The sequence below is a fragment of the Epinephelus fuscoguttatus genome, linkage group LG16 (assembly GCF_011397635.1).
Source record: "Epinephelus fuscoguttatus linkage group LG16, E.fuscoguttatus.final_Chr_v1".
Classification (NCBI taxonomy): domain Eukaryota; kingdom Metazoa; phylum Chordata; class Actinopteri; order Perciformes; family Serranidae; genus Epinephelus; species Epinephelus fuscoguttatus.
The window spans coordinates 16,641,328-16,667,014 of NC_064767.1; the positions used below are offsets into that span (position 1 = coordinate 16,641,328).

A 25,687-nucleotide genomic window follows, 5' to 3' on the forward strand; every position below is an offset into this window, starting at 1 on the left:
CCTACAGTCAACCCTGAAATGTCGTCACAACATTAATATCGAGGCATTTGGTCACAAATACTGAGATAATTTATTCTTTATTCTTTATTCTTCATACTGCCCAGCCCTACACCGACCGTATCAGCTGCAGCTAAGTAACAATAATTTAGTAATGGCTAAAATAAAACTTGTCTGTTGCTGTTATGTGCTCACAGCAAGCAGGCATCTTTACTCGTCAAGGATCATTTGTGGGGGGAAAGGAAACATCACTCTGTCACACCAAGTGTGTTTTTGTAGCTCAAACAGAGTGACGACTTCTCTCAGGAGAAATGATCTCGCTGACGGCATCACCTCAATTCCAGCTAAATCTCCTGGTTAAACTTTTATGCTTATCATATCAATATTTCAAGCTTATTAACTTAATAGCTCTGCATCATGACCTCCAGTATTCTGAGTAAACAGCTCGTGAATAATAAGGTGTAAAATTCAGGAGGCAACAACTTGTTTCATTCTATCAGATGCATATTTAATCAATATTTCATATCTTCTGCTGATCTCATTTTCAGGTCTTCTCTACAGGTTGTAAATATTAATTAAGGTGTTTCTGGATCTTTGAGTTATTTATATATTTAGTTACCTGAAAGTGTTAAAAGCTAAATTTAATTACATTTGATAAGGAATTTGAGAGGATCCGATTGGCGACGCAGATAATCAGATGGGGCAGTATGAATATCTGTCTGATGAAGGGCTGAGACAATCAATTAAAAAGGTTTAAAAGATGTTTTTCAAGCAAAAATGCCAAACATTCAGTGGTTGCAGCTTCTCAAATGAGAGGATTTGCTGTTTTTCTGTTTTGTATCATCATAAATTTATGGGTCTTAGAAGTTGGTTGGGCAAACAAGCAATTTAAAGAATTGTAAAGACTATTTTTCACTAGTTTTCACCGACAAAAATTCTCCAAGAAACCCATCAACCTCAAGGGATTTTGAGTATAGATATCTATTCATTGTCAATTCTCCACACGGCTGCCCCGGCTGTGACTGAGTGATACCTGCTTCCCACATGTGATTCTCACTCCACTTCCCAAGGCGCCCTGCACTGTGTGCGAGCCAGAAACAAAGCGCGTGTGGGTGGATGCATGCATCAGAGCGTGCCCAGTTGTTTGGATGGCAAAGCCAAAGTAAGCTTATTTCAGCTTCGACCCGATTACGCTTTTGTTTGTTTCCTTTGTCACACAGTTGGACAGTGGTTTGATTAATGGGCCTTCAATGAGGACATGACATCACCGTGGCAGCCTGTCAGAGCGCTGCTCGGCACATGTGGGACGCTGAGAGAAGGTGTGATGTAAATAAAACACTTATATTGGAGGCCTCGGGCGATTTGCTGAGCTTTTAGGCTTGTTTTTGCACGGCAGGTTTCGATGCTTTTAAGCCGCAAACACAACGTCAGTGTCAACAGAAAGTTTTAACTTGGAGTTTGTTGTGTTTTGTTGGGAGGTCTGAGGGAGCTGTTGAGACTTTCAGTGGTTCTGGATGATTGCTTACAGGACAGTTAGTGCTGTTTTCTTTGGACGCCTGGCTTTGTAAAGGGAGTATCAAGTTACAACAGTGCACGCTCTGAGTGTTTTTCTCATGATTTGTTTCTATCTAGTCTTTCCTTACGTTTGCGTATTAATATATTGATTTGAGTGGGTGGTGCATTGTAAGTAGAGATGAGAATCTTAATAGAAACCAGACCTGTTCTTTGGATACTTTTGGGAAATGGACCACCCATTGAATTCTCCTGAATCAAATTAACTACCCTTCGCTGAATGTTGACTCACCAAAGACTTGAAATTGATTTTCTTTTGTGTTTTAACTTTTGTTTATCCAGCAAAAACATTTTCTTGTTACACAGTTTCACCATCACGTAGTTACAGAGTGCTGCCCAGTACAACCATGGTGTTTGAGACTGATCCACTCTACTGAAGCAGGTCAGGATGAAGGCCCTGCTCTTCACAGCGCTGCCACTAACAATATTTTTCTATTGAATAATCTATTGACAATTTTACCAAACAGTTGATCCATCTAAACGATTAATATTCCTCTAAAAAAATCAAATTGACCACTTTATGTGAGTTCATTTAATTTTAAAAAACTGTTGTCATTGTATAGTGTGTTTACATATTAAAGCACAAAACTGTAGGTGTAAACAGGCAACGTCAAAATAAATTAAAAAAGAAAGCTTATTATTTAGTCAGTGGTGCGAACTTACAGTGTACACAGGTTCTGCCTCCAAGGCCCCAATTATTTGTTCATTATTCAGTCATTATTACTGGGGTCAGTGTCATGTTATTCCAATGTGCATGGCCTCTGGGATAATGCCTCATGCCCAGTAAGCAACACAGCCTCTGATTCGTCAACAAACTCAACCCAGTGCATCATGGGATGGACTCTTGTCCTCAGTAGGATTCAGTTAACAGCTAATGACAACAACAATAACTCCTTTTAACACATATCAATAGATAAACAGTCACAGAAGACATTCATTGTTGGATTTATTGGTTTTATATAGACTTAACAAAAGCACTGCTGTTTCGTGCTGGATTAAGAGGCTTCTGAAAGCGATATGATCGCACCGGAGTGGAAAGCTACAATGGTGAAATGGAGGCCATTAACCTCCTGAGACCCGAGCTTTTGTTTGGTATGCTTGGTATTCTTAATTTTTCCTAGCTATTTGGGATTAGCAGGACCTGATAAGTTTAAAAAAACTAACATTGTCTTTGAACACTAAGTAGTTTTGAGAAAAAGTATGTCCTTTTATGAGGACGATGGATTTATTTTTAATAATCCCAAGTATGTAATAAAGTAGAACACTGTTTATTTCAGTGCCTGAACAAAGCGACGATGCTTCAGTGTTCTGAGTGGTCACTGTTCAGGTCTAAAACTGTTCAAAACTGTTAATTTCAATGCCTGAACATCGCTTTGCAAAAACAAAACTGCAAATAATGCAACATTTCTACAAGCAAGGTGATTTTGTTTGTTTTGTAACTCGTATGAATTTTTCTTGCTCCATACTCCAATCACGGAAGGTCCTTTTTGTCTGTCACACTTCGTTGGCCTGTGTGAAATGCTGCCATGACACAATAATAAACTCCCAATGTCCTAAAACAAGTACTGCCAAATTAACAGCATCTTAGCTTGTTATTATTGTTAAAATTGGTCATATTTGTATGCAATGTCAAACTACAAATGTTTTTTTTAGCATGAATAAGTTAAGTTTCAACCATGTTATTTGATCAGGTTTTGTACCTTGTCCACTTTTGTGTCAGAATCGACTGGAAACTGACTTGACAGAGTTGGCTGCAATCTTGTTTTTACATAGATTATTGCATTGTGCTTTTGCTACTTGTATGTGGCACATACAAGTGTCCATCAATGAGGACAACAGGTCTAAGTTCAGCAGAATGAAGTTTAAGGTGCAGCAAACCCAAAATGTGATGTCCACATATGAGGTAAGTATTCTAAGAATAGTAAGTACATTGATGTCTTAAAGGACATTGTCAACCTTGGGGCATCTTACTCCTTTTAATTATACTGATCATTGATTACACACTAACACACACACATAGTCAGGACCATCAATGACTTTAAAACAAAACCAGATTCTAGAGTGCAAAAGAGTCAGACTCTGCTGCAGCTGCCACTTTCTAAAACTGTAGCATTTGTTTAAAGTATTGATATTGACACACTGTAAGCATCAAAGTCATCGATTATGTCGACCAGTCATGGCAGCCATAGCGCTCCACCTTACCTCTGGCTCCCCGCAGTCACACTCTTCTCCCTCCTCCACATATCCATTGCCGCACTTCTGGCCTCCATAGAGCACCTTGACCTCTGGCATATTGTCCAAACACATGCCCACACCTTTCTCCAGACTGGCAGCAAGGTCCTTCTTACTGCATGTACTGAACACTGTTGGGAATGGATACCTACAAGAAGAATGGAATATCAAGGTTGACTGAAATGAAGACAAGATTTCATGACATGAAAAATACCAGGAGATGGAAGAAATCCTGCTTTGTGTGCTTTTACTGGTCTGAAATCAAAATGGTCTGCAGTGGGTGGACTCAATCATTCCGCTGAGCCAGAACACAGACACAGCTTTCACTGAGACCTTTGTTCAATCTGCTCTTTCAAGAGGCCCTTCACACAAATTTAATGGTCTACTGACGTTGTACTGTATGAGCTCCAGTTCAATAGATTTTCAATCCTCCTCAATACATAAACGGCCCATCAAGTATCCAGAGAAACATTTTCTCTGGCAGCTACATCTTCAAGAGGCATATCCTGGATACACCGGGACAGTTTAAGCAACTGACTGGAGGGAAGAGTACGAGGAGGGGTATGTTGGATGTGGATAACTTGTGTGTGTGAGCACACGTGTGTGTATGTGGAACCTTGGTAAAATAGCAAGACCGAAACCACATCATTTCTAACACATTAATTTCACTCCCTGGTATCGCTTACCTGAAGGGCTGACTAATGTCTAATTTAGTGAGGAAAGAAATTGGATTTCGTATTGAAAACGAGAAAATGTTATGACTTTAAAGATGAAACTGTGTGATATGCCAGTAACAGCTGTGAGGCCCAAGGGAATGGTCCTCCTGCTAGAGTGAGCTTCTGTGAGTCTAGGAACCAAGGACCAGAAATAAATAGGGAAAGAGATATGGAGAGTGAAAAACAAATATAATATGTAGATAAGCAGGAAAAAGAAACTGAATATAAAGATTGGGGACAGAGACAGACCAAAACACACCCAAGGCTTAGATAAAAAGACAGAAAACCATCCATGAAGAGAAAAGGGATGGATGAAAACATGGACCAAACAAGAAAACAGCCAAAGTCTGGTTGCTCTACCAGAGTTAATGCCAGTTTGGTGGTCAAGGGTGGCACAGGCTGCATATTTCTGTCTGAATGCGACCCGAGCCTGACGCATTTAATGTCAAGCCCAGTTCAGACCAAAGATTCACGACAAGACAAGATGAAACAGGCAATTACATACAATGCGCCGTTCTGCAACATTCTATAAACCTGCCGGTTCACACCAATGACACTTGATGAGATGGTGCATCATCTCTGTGCTACGGCTCTCTGTACTTGTGTTCTGATTTACAGCTTTTCAGGCTTTCTACTTAATCCGTCAATTAGAATGTGTGTGGGTGTGTGAGGGGGTGTAAACTAGGGCATTAACAGAAAAGTCGATTTGTCGACGTGTCGACGTCAGTGGCACAAGTCGACACCCCCCGGGAGGAGTCGACAAGTCGTGTGTTTTTTCCCTTTCTCTCTCTCTGTCTGTGCTTGTGTACGGAATGCAATCGCTGCCTCTGATTGGCTTAAGGCCCGAACATACTCGGGCGGAATGTACGCGGAACGGACTCCATGGAGGTCCGCGCGGACTTAAAGTGGACGTCTGCAAGCCCTGTGTGCACAAAGCTCAGATTTACGACCACGAGGACTCTGCTCCGCACACCAGTGACTGCTCGACATGTATTTTTCACATCGCGGGGATTTTTCACGGACATTTTTACAGGAAACTACAATGCGGAAGTGCGCTCGACTATGAAAGCCCGAATGACTACGGACATTCCTTGCAGAGTCCGCTCCGCTAATAGTACGCCCGAGTATGTTCGGGCCTGAGAGCGACAGACACACATCAAGTGTGGAGATACTTCACTTTCCTCTGCAGTGTCAATGTGATGATGTCATAAAATGACTTGTCGACTCAACTTAGACTTTATTGACAGATAAGTCGACCTGAAAAAAATCAAAGTCGTTAATGCCCTAGTGTAAACGCATACAGCAAGCATCAGTGATCAACTGTTCGACACCAGCACACCATGAGGATGGAAACAGAGGGCTCAGAGGGGACTGTGCACCTGCTGCAGCAAGCAAACATGCCGTCTGCGGTCATTTTGTCTTGACCAGTGGACTTCACTACAAGCCGACTGGTTCTAGAAACGGGTGACATGCCTTACATTCTAAAACCAGCCACCGGTGATTTGACCAGCCGAGTTGCGGGTGACACCATCAGCCGGCTTGAGTCAAGCTCAGACCGACCAGTTCACACCGCTGCAACTTTTCTCTGCAGCGTTCTAAAACTGTTTTGTCTCGTCGCAAATCATTGTTCTGAACTGCGCTTAACATTACTGAAGCACTGAGTTTGTCCCTGTTTGCTGCTGCTGCTAACTGGAAAAGGCCAGAATGTTTCGAGCAAGTACACTCAGCTTTGGGTAACGGTCGGTGACGAATTATCGTTTCATATCGACCACTGTTAATGTTGACGATAACGCTCCTAAATATTTACCACCTTAAATAGCCTTTGTGTTGCATTCATGTGTTGTCAATGTAACGGAAATTTCTGCATACTGTCTTATTATGCTCACGACAATGGACACCACGAGAACAGAGGTGCCTGTATGATTGTTACTGTAGCAACAGTGCCCTGTAACAGATTCATCTTGTCCTTGGTCAGATCACACAAAACTGGTTCAAACCAGTATTTCTTATCAACTGCCTGGATACCTCTGTTGTGTGACCTTTCTGCCCTGTCTGTAAATGTCTGACTGTTAGTTACTGTTTTCAGCTCTCACTCTACAGATACTGAAGTCTCTGTATGACCTGACTGCTCTTCTCGAAAGAATAAACCACACAAAAGACTTTGTTTTCTCTTACAGTCTTTATTCAGCCTCCTCATAGAAGACATTCTTCTTCTATTAGATCACGTGTTCATGTCCCAACACTGAACAAGAAGTAGCCCAAGACAGGCAGCAGGTCAGCCATACGCCGACCCAACCCAAACATCTTTTGCAAATATTTATCTGAACCCCGCCTGACGCTTCTGGTTCTGTCAGGCTCGGGTTGGGTATTCACACCCAAGGAGAGACACAAATACAAAACTGAGAGGCAAAATGACCAAAAAAGGTAAAAATATGGCTAATGATTAAAAACTACAACTACCACAAATGATCAGAAAGGAAGGATATCTTGCTACTTAACCAAAACAACCACAAGAAAACAATGGTGTAAAAACTACCATAAAGAGATGATGAGAGATCTTGCAGTTTGGGTGTCTTGTGCCTGTGTAGGAGAAATAGAAAGGCCTTTACATGTGTGTGTGTCCAGGGGTCTGGTGTCTCATCCATGGCTATTGGCTATTCAGAGTTATAAATGCCAGCTATTTCTTGATATTGTTTCACCTAAGAATATCTCAAGTTGTTTATCTGGCATTATTTATTGCACCAAATAAATAACGTAACTAGGGCTGGGCAATAAAACGATCTTGAAACAGGATCGCCAGTCTGCAGTGTTGGGGATTCGTGTCATTCACTGCAAAGTTTGTGCTGAGGTGAGTGAGCTGAGGTAGGGACGAATCGAAGGTAGCGTGGACATAACGAAAAGAGGGGACAATGAGTGGAAGTAAGGAGCAAAGCGGAGGTAAACCTGAAAAAGAGCTTGCGCTATCCTCAAAAACAGATGAATTTGTGGATAAAAAAGGTTACACGTCTCCAATAATTTGAAAGTGGTTTGGCTACTTGAAAGGTGACGACGCCCGGACAAAGACAGTCTGCAAAATATGTTGTCGGTTGGTGCCAACCAGGACGGGAGACACAACACACCTTGTGCATTACCTGAAAAGGTAGCATCCCAGTGACTACACTGAGAGCTAGGGCTGCAACGAATAATCAGTGACTATTCTAGTAATCGACTACTCAGTTTGAGTTATTTTTCATAGAGAAGTACTATAAAAGTACCTCAAAATACTCTTATTGCAGCTTCTTACGTTCAAATATCGGCAGCTTTACACACTCTCCCATGACAGTAAACTAAAAACATTTGGTGTGAGTACGAAACAAGACATTAGATGACATAATTTTGGGGTTTGGGCGAGACAGATTGACGTTTTTCAACATTTGAACACATTTTTCAATAAAATAATTAGTCGACTAATTGAAGAAATAATCGACAGATGAGTCGACAATGAAAATAATCATTAGTTGAAGCCCTACTGAGAGCATGAAAATCCAGGCCAAAACTGCAGTAAGTCCACCAACAAGTGTTCAATGGCCGAGCACTTTTGCTGCTGTGGGCAGTGCTAGTGGGGCTGCACCAGAACAGCCACAAAAGTGTCCTCTTTTGCTGCCATAACCCCGTATGAGAAGCAATCGAAAAGGAGCAGAGATATAACAGATGCAGTGTCATACTTTCTAGCCAAAGTCATGATACCCATGAGCACCGTGGGGAAAGATGGGTTCAAGAAACTAAATAAAGATGATGATAATATTTTTTGCCATATCACCCAGCCCTATATTTAACTACAAATAATGTACTGGTTGGGTATTGCCAAGAACCAAGGCTCTAACATTAAACATTTCTAAACCGGCCTCTGTGCTTTAACCTCCTCTAAGACCTGTGTCCTGCTTTGGTCTTTCTAACACACTGGCAGTATGAAACAAAAGCCACAGGGCATCCAGTACTACATCCCAGTGTAAGAGAGTAACATAACCAAGCCTCGGCCTCATGCTTCATGCCAGCTTACAAACAAGAGCAGCCTCACAAGACACAGTAAAGCAGGCTTTAGGCTGTATAATGAGTATCTCACAGCTCACACAGTCATAATGGGACATAGTCTAGCTTCATTGGGAGGACGTACAGGATGTTGGGCGGCAGGGAGCAATGGCTAGCAGAGAAGATTGGCAGACATGGCACAGAGAGAGAGGCAGCTGGCATCGGATGCTTGAAAAGCTCGACTTCAGACACAGACATGTCACACACATACTTATGCGGCGATAGACTGACTGGGGTCTTCAAACGCAACGGGGCGTGGAGACTGTCTGCAAAGCTCGCAGCTTCACGGGACAGATTTGTGAAAATTCAACATTACACAGAATATGTTTATGGAGCCTGGCGTTGGACAGAGGTGGAGGTTTGTGTGTGATGCTTTGCCTTTGCCTGAGGGGGATTTGGCTGTTGCTGCTGCATGGATATTTCACTGCTGTTAGTTGACTATGGTGAAGCTCCTCCTGAGGGGACTGGCGATAACGGTGGAGGCATTCAATGGGAAAGAAATATGCCCCCCCCCCCCCACGAGAGAGCACACATTTCCTGGGAACATGGAACACAGAAAAACATCCTTTTCTAACGGCCACTCTTGGGTGAAACCGCAGCGTCCACTTCACTCACACTGTCCACCTTGGCTGCTCTCATCTCCTGCTGACCAAAAGCCAATCTACCTGTCTCTGCCTGCCCTCGTCTGCTCCCATAATCCACTTGTTAGAGTCTCTTCACCACCGTAACAGAAAAAGAGCTTTGCTGCCCTGTGTGCTGAGACCCATGTACAAAACCAAGGATAGACAGACTATGCAAATCAAGCCATGTCACGGAGCAGACCGAGCCCCTTGTAAATAGCATGGGCTGCCACTGATAACAAAACACAGGCATGCTGTGGGATCAGCGCAAGGGGCTGGAATGTGTACAAGGGGTAAACAAAGTCTGTTCTCAATAACCCGGCATTAATGGTTAAAGTTGGGGAGTTGGAGATTTCTTCACTGAGGAAAATCAGTTTCTTTGGACCAAATCAGACCCACATGGAAAGTTTTAACAAGATCCAAAGGATATATGTGTGTTAAAAACAACATAAATTCAGGTCTATGAACACAGCCTTGCTTTGGGTTAACTCCCTTTTGCGGACTATTGAATGATTTATCTTCTTAAACACTGACAGTCTCTGAGCATAAACCAAAAACACACTTAATCACCAGGGTTAACCTGTCCAAGCATATGTTCTCCATCACTAATACACTACACACCCCTCCTACTGGTTTCATGATGTAAAATAAAAACAATTTATGCTAGTAAATGCCAAAGCTGACACACAAAAAACATAAAAGTGATGTAATATTACTGATTGGGCTTTGAATCTGTGAAATGACATTTACATCCAATTAAACGCTGCTTTCTACAAGTGAGCGATTAAGACGTGCTCAGTCATTTATACGCTCGACTATTTAAAGCAGAGGGCACCTCGAGCAGCCATGATGGCAGCCAAGGAATCATTCTAAATGATCTATCTTTAACTGATGTCTAATGTGGCCGGTGATTGTGTATGAACAGGGCCTTGATAATTGAGCTGCAGCCCTAATTTGCAGCTGACATCCCCGCAGGTAACAGGTGCCCACTCCTTCCTGATAACAGATGCCGTGTCAGCCTCAAAGGGTGTCAAGGGATGCTGCAAGAATATCGTGCTTCTCTGTCACCCATTGTCTGGTGTGGTTCTTTATGACAATGAGCAGACACACCAAAGGAGTTTACTGTCCAGACACTGATTAGCACAAATGCAAAGTAAAGGCCAGAATATATTGTGGTGCTTTCCAAGTGTTTTTGTGCCATCGGCTGAAAGTCTGCGGCTTTCAGGGGGAGGATGGAAATTAATTTAGTGAACAGGAAAAGACAACATTAAATTACTGCTCAGACACTGACTGTGGAAGTATGGAGAATGTTTCAAGTGCAGTAGGCTATGCAGCTAGACAATGGCTTGTTGGTGAACTGCAACATATCCCCTAATATACGACCAAATGTTAGTCGACCAGAAAAGTCATTACTCGGCAAGATTTCATTGGTCGCTTAGTCGCAGAAAAACAAACAAACATAAAACTCTATTAGAAGCTGCCCCTTGTCAAATGGATTAAAACCTATAGGACTGGACCATGTGGGAATTTAATTTGACAGGACAGACACAGGAAGTGGCCATGCTCAGCGGTCAGACAGGAGTCACGTTACAAACCAATCACAGCCGACAGATATCTTTCCCTTCTTCTGTAAATATTCAGTCTGATAAATACGGAAAAGTTGATCATGTTAGTGCAGGGCTACCCAGAGCTTTACATCTGTCCCACGGACGATAGGCCTACACACTTATAAACAGCGCCTGGAAGAAGATCAGCTCTGCACTCAGGATTTTAGGTAAATAGGCTGTACGATGCTTGTTAAGGTTGCTTAGCGACCTCAGATGCAACCTGCCGCCGTGCTCTTGAAAGCTGGCACTAAACAGGCGCCTAAAAGTAGCACCCAGCGCCAGACCTAGGTGGTTAAAGATGCTGCATGTATACGGCCTCTAATTTCCAGGGCTGGTACCTGCGGTTATTCCACAGGCTAGTTAATAACATGTCGGGCAGGAAATCCAAAGTGTGGGATCATTTTGAGAAGGTGAAGGACGAACCCAAGGTGATATGTAAACTCATCTTCATTGGTGGACTACAAACATGACGTATCATCTGAAACATGGAGGTAGCTACATGCCCATTAGCCACTTACTGTAGCATATCTTTCTCAGAGCTTGAAGTCAAACCATTGTGTTCCCCTGCCCAAAATATGTAATAAAAATAATAATATTAATTTTAATAATATTAGTTTCGTAAGCATGCAGGCAACTAGTCCACTAATGGCCCTAAATGTGGTCGACTAGAAAAATTTTTAGTTGGGGACAACCCTCCACAAAAGTCAAAAGTGCTTTAACCTTTGTAGAAAACTGTCATCATAGTAGGAAGCTGATAAATAAAATTGTTTTTAAGGCTTTTGATGTTTTCTGTGTTTTTTTTAATGCATGTCTGCAGTTTTTTGGGGAAGCAGTTCAGTCCCTAGGGACCTGGGTTGGGAACCGGAGGGTTGCTGGCTTAAGTCCCCATCCAGACCACGTATAGTGTGTGGACTGGTAGCTGGAGAGTTGCCAGTTCACCTCCTGGGCACTGCCAAGGTGCCCTTTGCCAACTGCTTAAGGCGCCTGTCCATTAGCAGCCCCCTCACTCTGACATCTTTCCATTTAATTCATGTGTAGGTCCTGTTTGTGCATGTGAGTGTATTTCAGGCCTCAGTTTATATGAAAACAGAGCGAAAAAAATGAATTTCCCCTCGGGGATTAATAAAGTATATCTTCTTCAGTTACATTTTTGTGTTTAATTCTAAATAGATTTAGAGGAGCGCTATAAAAACACTGCCTCAGTTGAGAGAAATGAAAAGTCAACCACGTTTGCACCACCATGAAAACAAGTCACAGTTTCTGATAAACCTCTAGACAGAAGCACCATAAATCAGCATTTAATAATGTAGCAACAGCTCAAATGTGCAGATCTCAGTCTGGAACAGACCCTCGCTGAAGGTGTGTATTATCACAGCTGAGACCACACGGCTGCTCTGCTGTTCAGGAAATTAGCCGAGCAGAGAGTGTAGGTTTCCCTGGATAATATTAGCATAAAGCCCTGCACCCTCTCCAGGTGTAGTTTGCTGGGGTGGAACTAATTTGGCTGTGCACAACAGTTACACAAAATTTAATTAGTCAGCTCCTTTCTGGCGGTTGGTAATGTTTGAAAGGCAAATATGCCATTCACAATGTGAATAGCACACTGTTAACGATCAGAATCTCATCAGTGTCTTACAGCCTCACACAACTGTGATGCTGTCAGAGGAAAATGTGTGGTGCTATCTCACTGACGAGCTGCAGACTCAGTCAGCTGCCAAATAACAGAGACAGAAGAAAACATTCAGCGATATCTGCTCTGCTTTTTTATTGGCCATATCAATAAGAAATCTAATATAACATTTCAGCTGTTTCCATTTGTAGTCAGTATAAAGGCAAGAAAAACAGAAATTTCCCCCTTGCATGTTGCCATGTCTGCTGATTCTCAGAAAGGGGGGATTTGCTTAAAGGGTCCCTCTGGACTTTTCTTGTACACAAACAAAAGTTGTGTTTGCAACCAGTGTTTCTCACCACAGAGCACTGCATGTATCCTGGAGCTCTTACAAACATGTTGAAGTTATTTCTATGCTCATAAAGAATTTGCAAAGCTAATTTTCAAGTATTTCAATCTTTGTTTACAAGCTTGCAGTCCTCTTTTTGTTTCGTCTTTATTGCTGCATTGCAGCATATTTTGGCACATTACCACCACCTGCAGGTCAGGGAATATGGTAAATGGTAAATATGACTGCACTTGTATGGCCCATTCTAGTCTTCTCAAAGCACCCATTCACACATTGGTGGCCAAGGCTGCCATGCAAGGTGCAGTCTGCTGCTCAGTAACCATTCACGCACACTCACACACCAATGGAACAGACATCAGGAACAATTTGGGGTTCAGTATCTTGCCCATGATGCTGGGCTGGAGGAGCCAGGGGGATCGATCTTCCAATTAGTGAACAACCCACTCTACCTCCTGAGCCACAGCCACCCCATTACCACAATGCGAAACCACCGGCAGGAATGTGTATCCTGTCACTCATGTACAGTACATGTGCGTTCTCATTCACCTGGTTAACTTACTCATACTAAAACAGCCTATACACTCATAATGACTGAAGCCCTGTCTTCATCTGGACAGTAAATGTCAGGGGGTGGGGAAAAATCGATTCTTGGGTGCATCACAATGCTAAAACAGTAAGAATGATTTTTTAGTCTGTCCCAAACCTTAGTATGAAACCAACAGTACATAGTACTATTTCTGGGTGAAATATTACAGTGTGCAAAAACCTAACACTACACTGGCATAAGTATCCATGGGTTAACGTGATCATCCGCAGATGGATACAATCTGACGGCCAACCCCCGGTTTAAAAGCTTGGGTATGGCAGCATTGTGGCTGTGAAGCTGATGGAAAAAGAGACCTGGACAAGAGCCACACTGTATGCAAGTAAATTCTGTTTTAATTAATCATGGATCATTACAAATACACTATGAATTAAAAGTAGAGAAAAATAAAGCATGTGTAGAAATAACAAATTTTGATGCATCAAAATGCATCCATAATTTTGTAGTCCTAGTGTAGCCCTTTGAATCAAATTAAAACAACTTTTGAGGTGCCTGGAGACTCCCTAAAACAACTTCTGAGGTGCCTGGAGACTCCCCTAGTAAATGTACTTTGGACAACTTTTAATAGAATGTTAAAGAAAGCAGAACCGTGCGCAGAAATCCATGAATAAAAGAAAAAGTTCAACAAAACAATGTAAAGGAAAGAAGAAAAACTCACAGCTTCAGAACATACCATCTGCTCAGGTTTGCACAAGGTGAGCTAAACTGCTAACAAAGCGTTCAAAGAACGAACAATGTCAAAGCGTTAAACTAATTTCTCTCAGTTACTGCTGATGACAACAGTTTATCTAAAGGCACATATGTGCACACGAGTGCACCTCCTGCAGAACAGCTTTCCCCTTCCTTCCACTTGACAGACACTCAAAGCTGTTTTCACTATCTTAAATTGAGCAGATGATGCACACCAACATCACAAAGAGAACAACAAAAAAATAATCATAATGCTACACAACTGTTCAACCTAAACAAGCCCATGTGCTGCGATTTGACAGACTCACTTATCAGCTGAAACACTGGCCTGAAATGACTGATGATTTAAAGGCGTGCAACAGTGATTTAGAATTGCACTTCCATTCAGTTGGGAGACTCACAAGAGACACATTTAAGAAGATAACGATCAAAACTGAAGCAACAGAGGTTAAGATTTTTTTTTTTTCGTGGTTTCCAGCTGGTCCAGCCATGGGGTCCACATTTCTCCTTAGTCATTAGTTCATGGCCCGCACAATTTATTACATTCAGTGTCATACTTGTGTTTGGCCATGTCATCAAGCTAATTTGCTGTCTCTGTTAAGCAGCTGTTTGTTAGTCACTAACTCTTAAGCGAGAAACAGCACTTCAAAGTAGAAAGCTCTGTGGCAGAAATTCACTGTATTTCAAAATAAAGTGTTTTTTTTACAAACTCAATATGTTCATGAGTCACTGGCGGTCCATTCAGAGTGGAACCACAACCCACCAGTTGGGAACCACTGTATTAGATTTTTTTTCCCCCAGTATGGGTCTGGTTTCAAAGACACTGAGGGCCGAATTCACAAAGAATGAACTGCGGACGCTGATAGCACCTTGAATTGCACTTCACTTGCACCCGCAGTTTGCTCCGTCTTAACGTCCTATTCACAAAGGATATTGCACTCATGATATACCAGCGCAAACACGCCCACAAAGTTTGGCAGCTGAGTGCAGTTTGCCCCTGATCTGCCCCTGACTGCAGTTAGCCACATGGCATGACATGGTAAGTGTTTGTCAAAGTACTGAATACTGTATACCCTCATGTAGTGATGTCTGCTGGTGAGTCAGTCTAACCATGTCGGATGGGGTGAGGCTGTGGATTTGACCAAGTCTGACCACTTTATCACTATTCCCTCTCACTTGGAGCTGTTTTTTCGTTATCTTTTGAATTTAATATGAATTATGGAACCGTTTTTCTTCACGTTTGTTTCCCCCGTTTCGTAAAATAAATTATTGAAAGTTGCTTTTGAAGCGCGTGACAGAAGTGCGTTTTGAGAACGACCGCAGACTGTCACCTGTTCAACGCATCAATATCTTCGGATGCCATTAAAGTAATAATGATTATAATAATAATGTCAAAATAATATTTACAGACTGATTTAACAGACGATCACTGCTGCCACGATCACTGGAAAGTCTGGGCGAGAGGCTTCCACAGAGGAGCGCCCAGTTTGCATCAGCTTTCTAAAGACGTTATTTACTTCACTCAAACTGCGTGTGGCTATTAGCGCTGGTGTTAGTGAATTAGACGTTGTTTATCAATGAGGCTCATTTGCATAGAAAGGGGCAATTTTTGCACCAAATATATACATATTACCTCATTTAAATACGTGCAAATAACACTGGAGCACCGAGACGTAATCTGCTTGGCAGCGCAGTTAGTGGAGCATTTCACCCTCAGCGCATGCTTTGTGAATTAGACGGTATCTGTTTGCTCCATTTTTACCGGTTTAGCGGCCGCAAAAGCCATGCAATCCTTTTGTGAATTTGGCCCTGAGGGTGCTTTCAGACCTAGAGTTTGCTTTGGTCTGAATCAGGGACTAATTTTGTTCCAAAGTTGCATAATTGCCAAGTTGGTTCGTGTTCTCACGGCAGCATTTACAAGCGGACCAGACCAAATGCCTTGTGCGAGAAAACTGCTCTTGATTGGTCAGAATTTCCATGCAGGGAAAAATCCAGGAAGTAAACAAAACGTTGAAGAAGAGTACATTAAGTACATTAATAATCCTCCAGGACTGTAACATGCTCATGTTTAACCCAAACAATGTGTCATGCGACTGCAGTTGGTTCAGATCCAGGTCGGAACACGTTCTCACCACAAACAAACTGCACCAGAGTTCATTTGTAACCGGACCGAGACCACCTCTTAAAGAAGGTCTTGGTCCGGTTGTTTTGGTGTGCACCTGAGTGTGATTGCTGTGTTCACACCTGCTCAAATGAACCACACTTAGGGGGCAAATGAATTTGAGATCCACTGAACTGAACCAAACAGGGCAGGTGTCAAAGCACTCCCCCTGCCTCCTAAATGAAATCCTACAAAAACCTGCACCTCCTGTTTGTCATGCATGCATTCAGCGAAAAAGCCTTCACACTGTACAGAGATGCAGAGGTACAGTCTCTTGTGCACCAAGCAGCTTTTCCTGGATCTAAAGCCTTATGTGCAGTGCATACGAGTCCTGTCAGTTTGATCATCTCAGCACGTGAGGCCAGCGGGTTCAGAGGAGGAAGACACAGTAGCACATTGGTCACACGAGAGCTATGAAGGGCTCTTCTATTTGTAGGCTCTCTGACTGACATCAGGCTGTCTCTGCTGCTCTCTAAGCTGCTCTACAGACTGACATGCATTTAGTCCGAGCTAAGCAGGAGAGACATGTCTGACCTTTCGGTAAATGTTAGGCTGCAACACTGGCAGAAGCCTATGGTGATTAAATATCAGGAGGAAAAGCAAAACACAACCTAAATTTACTGCAAACGTTCATCCACCGGCAACCTAAGCAGCTCTCTCCCTCCTCACCTCAGCAGAATGTCTACAGATAATGATATTTTGTACTTTCTCACCTCGCTTGCACTCTGTCATTTCCGCAAGAAAATAACAAGACTCACAAGGTATTTCATATTGTGTTGACAAAGAATTCACCTCTTGGCCTCAAAGTCCAGCCACAGCTCCCTGCTGGGCTTCACCTTTCTTCCCAGCAACACATATAGACACAGGAAAGCACTTCTGAGCTTTCTCCCCACGTTCCTCTGATGCAACTCTTAGCTCAACTTCTAAAAGACATCTCTGCTTCAAAACGTCCAAGTCTATTCCTCACCTCTGCCCCTCAAATTTCCACTTATTGTTATGACACAAATCTCCCGTGCCCACTCTTCATGTCATAGACATCCATGTGTACCCAAACAATGCCTTCATTGTCGTCTTTCTCCCGTTTGTCTCTCACTCTCACCTCTATCGCTCTTTGTGTTTCTCTTCCTGCTTTACCACTGAGAGAGATAAAAGACAAATAAAACCACCGCTTCCTTGCTCCGCCTGTCTATCCAGGCATAAAGCACCTCTCTGCGGATCTCTCTCTGTGTGCCCTGGCCCTGATTGCAGCTGGCAGCGTCACTGATAATCACGTCATTTAGATGCAGCCTGTCCTCTCCACCATTAGCAAGTCTAAGCTGAGAATATCCAAAACACACAGTCAAACGAGCTACACTGCTTTACAACAATGTGTTTAACATTCTCAAGGCATCTGGGCTGAGGGTCAAAGGAGGCTGCTAATATAAAGCAAAAAGAAACCAGATCTGTGATGGGGGAAATTAGTTCTAGATTGCTGTGTGAAATTATTGGTTCTGTCAACAGGAAATTGTGAATTCGGGCTGACAGTCCAGGAAATTCAATTTGGGAAACAAGTAGTTAAGCTTGAACTTAAAGTCATAATTTTCATCTTTCAAGCTGGCTCAGAGACGTGGTGAAATGTTTCCCATGACAAACTCCAGACTTTGAGCTTCGTGGCTCATAGCCTGACGCAGCAGGACTGATACCATCAAGACAACAACACTGTCTAGACAACACACTGGATATCTCACCCTTAATAGCATCAAAACAAAGGAAGTACATGAAGAACATTAATATAGGTTTAAAGCAGCGGTAATTGATTTCATTTTCTTGGCCCCTTGAAAACAGAAAAATAAGCTGTAAAGACAACAAATTGCCTATTTGCACATCCGACAGATACACAGCAACATTAGCATTCATTTGGAGTTTTGTTTGTGTTCACCTAACAAATGCAAGTCCGATATTTACTCTGCTTTTAGCTGTTTTTATCTCCACCACCTCCTGAGGGAAATATCTGGCTCATTACCTGCTAAACGCTCCACTCTGTTCACCAGCTAGTTGCTGGGTTTAATGACAGTGGCAGAGTTGAACTGAAACATTTCAGTTTTATGGTTTGAAAAACCAAAACAATGAGTCAAAAGATGTTGAAATGATCCATAGATTCATGGTTTTACTTTGGCTGGGCGACTAGGGCTGCCCCCCAATGAAGAATTTTCCTAGTCAACCAATAGTAATCATATTTATGATATCAATGTAACTATTAAATGATATATTTAGGGCTGGCCAACACAATGTTTTGAGTTCAAGGTATGAGAAAGAATAGTATCAGTAACATTGTTAACACTGTGCTACAGTACAGAGAAATACAAAAACGTACTAATGAATAGAGATGCACCGATCCAGCTTTTTCAGTTCCGATACTGATACCGATACTGATCCGATACCATGGTTGACCTAAAAAGCTATATACCTTTACATTACAAAAGACTAGAGGCAGCAGGCATTGATGACTACACAGTTCTTTCCTACGATAAAATGAAACAAGATGAAACAGATTAATGCAATGATGAGCTATCTACCTTTAACAAAAATAAACAAAAAAAAAACAAACAGCAGTTGAAATAGTGTGAAATACCTCCACACAGCAGATTCTCTCCTCCGCTCCATGATGTACAACGCAGCTCGCATCACAATAGATTTAAAAGGAAAGGATCGCCTCAGGTATAGGTTGCATTTTCCGATACCCGATCCATCTATTTTGATGATATCCTGATATTCGATCCAGATATCGGATCGGTGCATCCCTACTAATGAACCTTTATTAATATAGGCCTATATTTTATCTACAAGTGCACGTCACACACTGAACGAACCGCCTGTTAATGATGCTGTGGGCTAATGGGCATGTAGCTACTTCCATGTTTCAGATGATACGTCATGTTTGTAGTCGACCAATGAAGATGAGTTTACATATCACCTTGGGTTCATCCTTCACCTTCTCAAAATTAATTTTATGTTGTTTATTTTCCAGTGTGTGAGTGTATTGTAATTTAATAATTAAATTAGTATCGTAAACATGCGGGCGACTAATGGCCCTAAATGACGACTATTGGTGGTGTAGGAAAAGTCTTAGTCGGGGGCAGCTCTAATCTACTGATACAAAAGCTTTCATCATGATGACATTTTTGGCCTTATCTCCCAGGTGTACGTGCAACATTTTGCCAAAGTTCTGCAGTAGAAAATTAAACAGCTGGCAAACACTTGCGCAGACTGTCTGATTCAGTATCACTGAAAAACTAAATCTGATAAGCTAACAGCACAGCTGTACTGGACTTCACCTAATTGTAAAGGTGTACGTAATAAAGCAGTCACTCAGGGTGTGACTTGTTAATGTGCTGCATTATCTTGCAGTTCTCTTTGTGTTCATCACACCTCAGTATGTTTTGTTGCAGACGCTGTGAGACTTTGACTGATCAACAGCTTTGTAAAAATCAATGAACTCCATTAAATTCATTGTGCAAAACATACAGACCGCAGTGAGCAATGGTCAATGCACAATTAAATATTGATAATTAAACATGGAAATATTGATACTTGGAGTCGGGGTATGAACACAAAATTGCCAGGCAAAATGTCAGCGTACCGCTGTGTATGGATTTATCCCAGCCTTTACTTAGCAAACAGAGGAGCGAGTTTCAGAATGAAAGGTCACTGATCACCTCACTCAACTATTAATGTGTCTGATCTCATAATTACACAGCAGAGAGTGCTGAAAAGCAGAGACTGTGCTTCATTAACCTGTTCTGTTGCAGAGAATTCAATACCACTCTGACTCATTCTCACCCATTTAGATCATGAAGTCATTTTTCTAAACGCTCTGCATGACATCATTAAATATCTTTGGCCGTTGACGAGCTGCGGGAAAGTCGTCATGTCAGGACGTCGAGCGCATAAAACTACACTGCATAAATCCCGTGGTGTTCCTCTGTAATAAATGTTGTAGTATGAGAACAGCAGGATGAGCTCACTGTTGCCAGCGGCTGCACAAATAAGCACAGTTTTTGACAGCCCCTCCCCCTCCCTTCTTTTTTTTATGTGTAGTAAAAGGTCATTCAAGATCTCTGAGACAATTCTTAGTACGTTATATTATTTATGTGTTTTCAGCAGATTTTGTGGCATTTTTATAGAATGTGCTCACACGCCACCCGTGGTTTTCTTCCTTTGTGTCTCTGCTGATTTATGAACATAACTGAAGCCTTATTCTGCATTTTCAGTCAGCGTGTAATGACAATAACCACAACTAGTGCAAGCAAAATCATAAATCCACAGGGACAGATTGTGATGTAATTGTAACTGTGTCTTTCATCTGTGCATCTTCTCCCTAAGAATAGTGGTTCCCAACTAGTGTGTCGCGGCCCAAAAGTGGGTCATGGGTCCATTCTGAATGGGCCGCAAGTGACTTACAAACGTGTTAAGTTTGTTAAAAACACTGTATTTTTAGGTACAATGACTTTCCAGCACAGGACTCTTATTTTGAAGTGCTGTGTCCTGCTGTAGAGTAAGTGACTAATGAGCAGCTAAGTGACAGACACAGTAAACTAGCTCAAAGATATGGCCGAAGGCATGTATGACGCCGAATGTATTTAACTGCGTGGACTTGTTACAATGCAATAGGAGAGAAGCTCGACTCACAAATATCAAAAGTGTCTTCGCAATTGGTTTGGTTCATTGTATAGTCTTTCCAATACGGTTCCTTTTTTAAAAGATAATTTTGGGGCTTTTCTGCCTTTACCATGAAAGGGGGAGAGAAAGTGGGGATGAAATGCAGGAAGGGGCTGTGGGCTGGAATCGAAACCCATGGCCCCTGCAGCAAGGACACAACCTTTGTACATGGGGTGCCCGCTCCAGCAGGTGAGCTTGTGGGCACCTCGCAATGTGGGTTCTGCTGACCAAAACTGATATAAATGTTTGGGAGTTTAGAAAATCCTATGACTATACATTGGCTTAAAGTAATCTAAACCACATGACATACACAAACAACCTTGATACAGATCCCTGGCCAGTTCATCGGTCTAGCTATGGTTCATTCTCCATAAACATGCTTCAGGCGTAGAATACTTACTCCATCTGACCCGCTGCAAACTTGCAAAACTTTTTCAGGAGTAGATGAGAATTGCTTATGATGTGGGTGTGACCTGGTAACCCACAGCCATATGTTTTGGTCCTGTCTGCTACTGGATTGTTGAACAGGTGTTTTTAATATATTTTCAAGTGCTTGCAGCACTGTTATTGATCCTCGCCCTGACAGCCTGCGTAGATCGCCGCTAACCAACCTACAGTCAAGGACGTCTCTAATCTGCTTGCTTGATGACTGATTCACCTCAAATTGGAAAACACTGCACCACCACCATCTCGTAAACACTGGCCTTAAACTCAAACAGCTGAAGCTGTGGCTCACCCACAACGTTTTTTAAGATCTGGCAACTAGTGCTGCCACTACGTGCACATCATGCACTGTGTGGAGGGCATCAAGTGTTGGGAGGGTACCCAAACAGCCACTGATCATCAATCATGATGAACTTTTTTAAAGTTAAGATTAAGCACAACTACAATAGGCACCGTTAAACCATTATAAGCTATTTGATACACATAACCACAAAGCAATTACACTCAGGGCACCCAAATAGTCAGCAGCGGCCCGGCTGGCAACCTTTCCTGCTACAGTATATTCTCAAAATTGGACAAATCCCCATCAACGTGCATGATTTAACACCACTAATATCACTGATGTGTGGGACAGATGAAGGCTACGACAGATGATGGTTTTCTAAGAAGTGGGTGGGTCTGTGTGAGAAATTCTTTTGTACACTGAAGACTAAAAAAAAAAAAAAAAATCCAAATACCAACTGTAACTGTGTCTCGCGGCTTTCTGTCATCGTCGTCTTCCTCACAGTCTTATGGAATCCACCCTGACCACATTCATCTGTGGCTTGCGGGACTCACCATCAGACAAACCAAACTGGCACCGGACCAAGAGTGAAATCTGGTATTGCGCTCTGGGTTCGCCTTATCTGCTCGCTGTTTACCAACAGTCACAGAGTCCATCACTTGCAGCAGCAGTGTTATCTCGGCAACCCAGGCAACACAAGTAGAATACCAGAGCAGCTGCTTTAGTCTCAGGCCAAACTGTGTGTCTATGTGTGTGTGCGTGTGTTGAGCTTCCTCTCATACAAGAACACATAAACAATGGAGCACCGTGTACAGATGAACATGATCCAACCTGTGGAGCTTAATCAATCTTTTTTGACTGCTCAGGTGAAAAAAAAAAGTCCTAATTTATTCAGAAAAGTAAAACTAATAAACATTTTAATCCCGCAGCTGTGTGAAACAAGGCTTTAAAAGGGTAATTGTTTAACAGCTTTAAATCGATGCACCCACAACAGAGGTAAACAGCCTAAAGTGCAGAATTTTAACCCATGTCTGAGCTAGTATTTTTAAATTATAAGCCATATCAGCCTGAAGCTACAATCTAAATACATTATAGTAGTGAAACACTTAAGAAAACAGTAATAATTGCAATAATAGTGTGGTGAATTGGGCGTTTAATTAAAATCTAGCTGCAAATTACAGCTGTCTCCATCAGTCCAGCAGCAGGAACATTTGGATCACATTAATCTTGACCTTGATTGCAAACATTTAATCTCTTCATGGAAACTGTTTTGTATGAACTAGATCACAAGAAACTCACCCAGTGGACGGGGTCATGATGCAGCCTCCACGGTCAACCGTCATCCTGCAGCCACAGCCGCGCTCTGGAGTGTCGTGGTTCATCCCAAAATTGTGTCCCAGCTCATGAGCCAAAGTCACAGCTGCACCCAACGGGTTCTCAGAGTGATCCTGTGATAGAGAAAAAAAGGGACACCAGAACGTGAGAACATGTAAGTTATGTGCAATCTTGTATGTTTGATTGTGAGTGACATGAAATTCACACAAAGTCACACTTTGTAACCAAGCCTTACTAAGGTGCACCATCGCTCACAAAAAGGGGGAAAAAGAGAAGAAAGAAAATGCAAAGTTCAAAGAAGACAATTTTTAAATGCCCAATTCCCAAAACATTTCATAACTGTCCGATCTGGCCCCTCGTCCTTCTTCTATTACTCATTCTCCTCATGGAGGCCTGAATTCATCTGCCATTCCATTACCCCTGCAGACCCAATCATACCCGCTGCTGGTGGAGACTGCGACTGCAGTAAGCTCCATAAACTCAGCGCTGTATGACTCGCTGCCGCATTGATAAGCAAGACAAATGCCAGACAGAGACGGAGAATGACGAGGGAGTGGTGGAAGTTTCGGTTTCACCTAGTTTTGTAGACAGACGGGTTGAGATGCAGACAGAGACAAGGGAGAGTTTGATGGGTTGACTGAGAGATGAAGTTAGTGCCGTACTATACGCCAAGGTGAGACTGGAACAAGGACAGATGGAGATGAATGGCAAAATGACAGCTTCTTATCCACATCGTCTTGTGATGATATGATCATTTTGTGTCATTTTTGAGCTGAATTTTGATATTTGAACACATTATTCTGAGCAAATTGAAATTTAAGAGGTTTACCCAATGAGTTGGTAAAGTTACAATCTCAGAGATCACTGTTTCTTTCCTTTTGGTGGCACCTATGTCGATAAGCAGTAATTGCGGTGTTTGTTTGCAGACTAAGGTTTGAAACCAGGCTGACAGAGTTGCACGGGTCGACCCACAACCCGCGGATGGGGCGGGTTTGGGTAAGCTTACTAGAGAGTATCATGGGTGGGTGGGTCAATAATCAAAAGTAAACGTTCTTTTCAGCTGACATGAAGGTAGTGGTATCCTATGAGCCTAGACAACCGAAGGCATCCAATTGTGCCTGGAATGGGGCTAAATAATGCTCCAAAGTTAAACTACAGTTCGGCAAAGGGAAAAACTTGCCATTTTCAAGAGGTCCCTTGAACTCTCATCTCAAGATATCAAATTATAAATGGTCCCCCCTTTACAGACATGCCCACTTGGTGCTAATCTCATGCAGTTTTGGCAAAACCATGCAGGTTTTTGCATGCAGTACAAATGTATATCTTTCTCTTTTCCTAAAAATGGTTTATTTGAATACTTCTGTATAACAGGGTCCCTAACCAGTCTTGGAATTGCATAAATTGGGTATGACTAGAGAGCTGAGACTCTTGTGGATTCGATGAGCCCAATTGTATTCATATGTGATGATGTTAATCACCACTGTCATGTGTGATGATGTAATACTATGCTGCAAATGCATGGGCTTTCATCAATGGGCCATGGGTTCAATCACCATTGTTGTTTCCTCATTCGGTGATAGAAAGTGACTGATCAGACATTTATCTAAATGAAATTAATGTAATGCATAACAGCAGAACATAGTTTAACACGTTGACCATCAATTCTTATCATCTCATTCGTGATTTTGCAAACACTTCCCACAATAATATTGGGAGAATATTCTTACTGATGTTGCGACATTAAATGAATAGTTTGCCAGATGGTGAATAAGCAAGTTAAGCCTAGTCCACACTGACAGGGGTATTTCTGAAAGCAGGGTTTTCCCCTCCTTTATTCTCAAAAAAATTCCCATCCACACAAGGCCTGTCATTGAAGTCAACACCCCCCTTCTTGGTTTGGTAAGAGCATGCCAAACCAACAGGCGGTGACGTAACCCAAACCCTACAGCCACACAAAGAAGATGAAGAAGAAGATGTTGATTTTACTGTAAATGCTACATCATAGGCAACTAGACTTGCTTGCGTTTCTTTAAGACTCTCATCCAAGAGGCTTCTTTAGATATAATGGACTGGTGTGGAGTTGCAGGCTTTACACTCTGTGTGGGTGTGAACCCTTACATAGTCGTTGAGGTCACGTGAGCTCTGAGTCACACGTGACCTGTAAGGGTTCACGCCCACACAGATTTTAAAGCCTACGACTCCACTCCAGTCCATCAGAACTTAAGAAGAAGAAACATCTTCAAGAAACTCAAGCAAGTCCAGTTGCCTACAATATAGCACTCAAGATTATCATGACCTGGATGACTAAGAATCTTCACTGACAAGATGATGTTGGCCTTGTTGGTATTCTGACGCCTCTGTTCTTCCATATAGTGAAAAGTGACTGTACATTATGTGTAAATATGTAAAAAGCCCTGTTCGAAAGGTTTGAGCCAGCACTATATTGGCCACCATTGCCATTGCAGTAAAAGTTACCTCATTTGTGACGCCTCATAAAGAAGATAACGGCACACACTCTGACGTCTCAAGCCAAAAACTAATTTCTCTCTGTCTGCATGTCAACACTGAAAAGCTTCTGAAATCTTCACCCTGAATGAAGTTTTAGAAAAGGTCTGTTTTAAGTGACGTAAAATGTGTTTGGCCGGAAAAAAAACAAAACGCGTAGCTGTATTTGTAATGAAACCTGTGTGGACAAGGCCTCT

At 42.2% G+C, this 25,687-nt stretch overlaps 1 protein-coding gene across 2 annotated transcripts in view; it reads right to left on the reverse strand.

Moving 5' to 3' along the window:
- The window catches only part of adam12b (ADAM metallopeptidase domain 12b), a 141,457-nt gene that overhangs the window by 37,111 nt on the left and 78,659 nt on the right, over positions 1-25,687 (reverse strand). For both annotated transcript variants that reach the window (XM_049600643.1, XM_049600644.1), the window contains exons 11-12: positions 22,950-23,098; positions 3,772-3,949 (exon numbers count right to left, since the gene is read on the reverse strand). In XM_049600643.1, the coding sequence (XP_049456600.1) occupies positions 3,772-3,949; positions 22,950-23,098 (327 nt within the window). The remainder of the gene's footprint in view (positions 1-3,771; positions 3,950-22,949; positions 23,099-25,687) is intronic.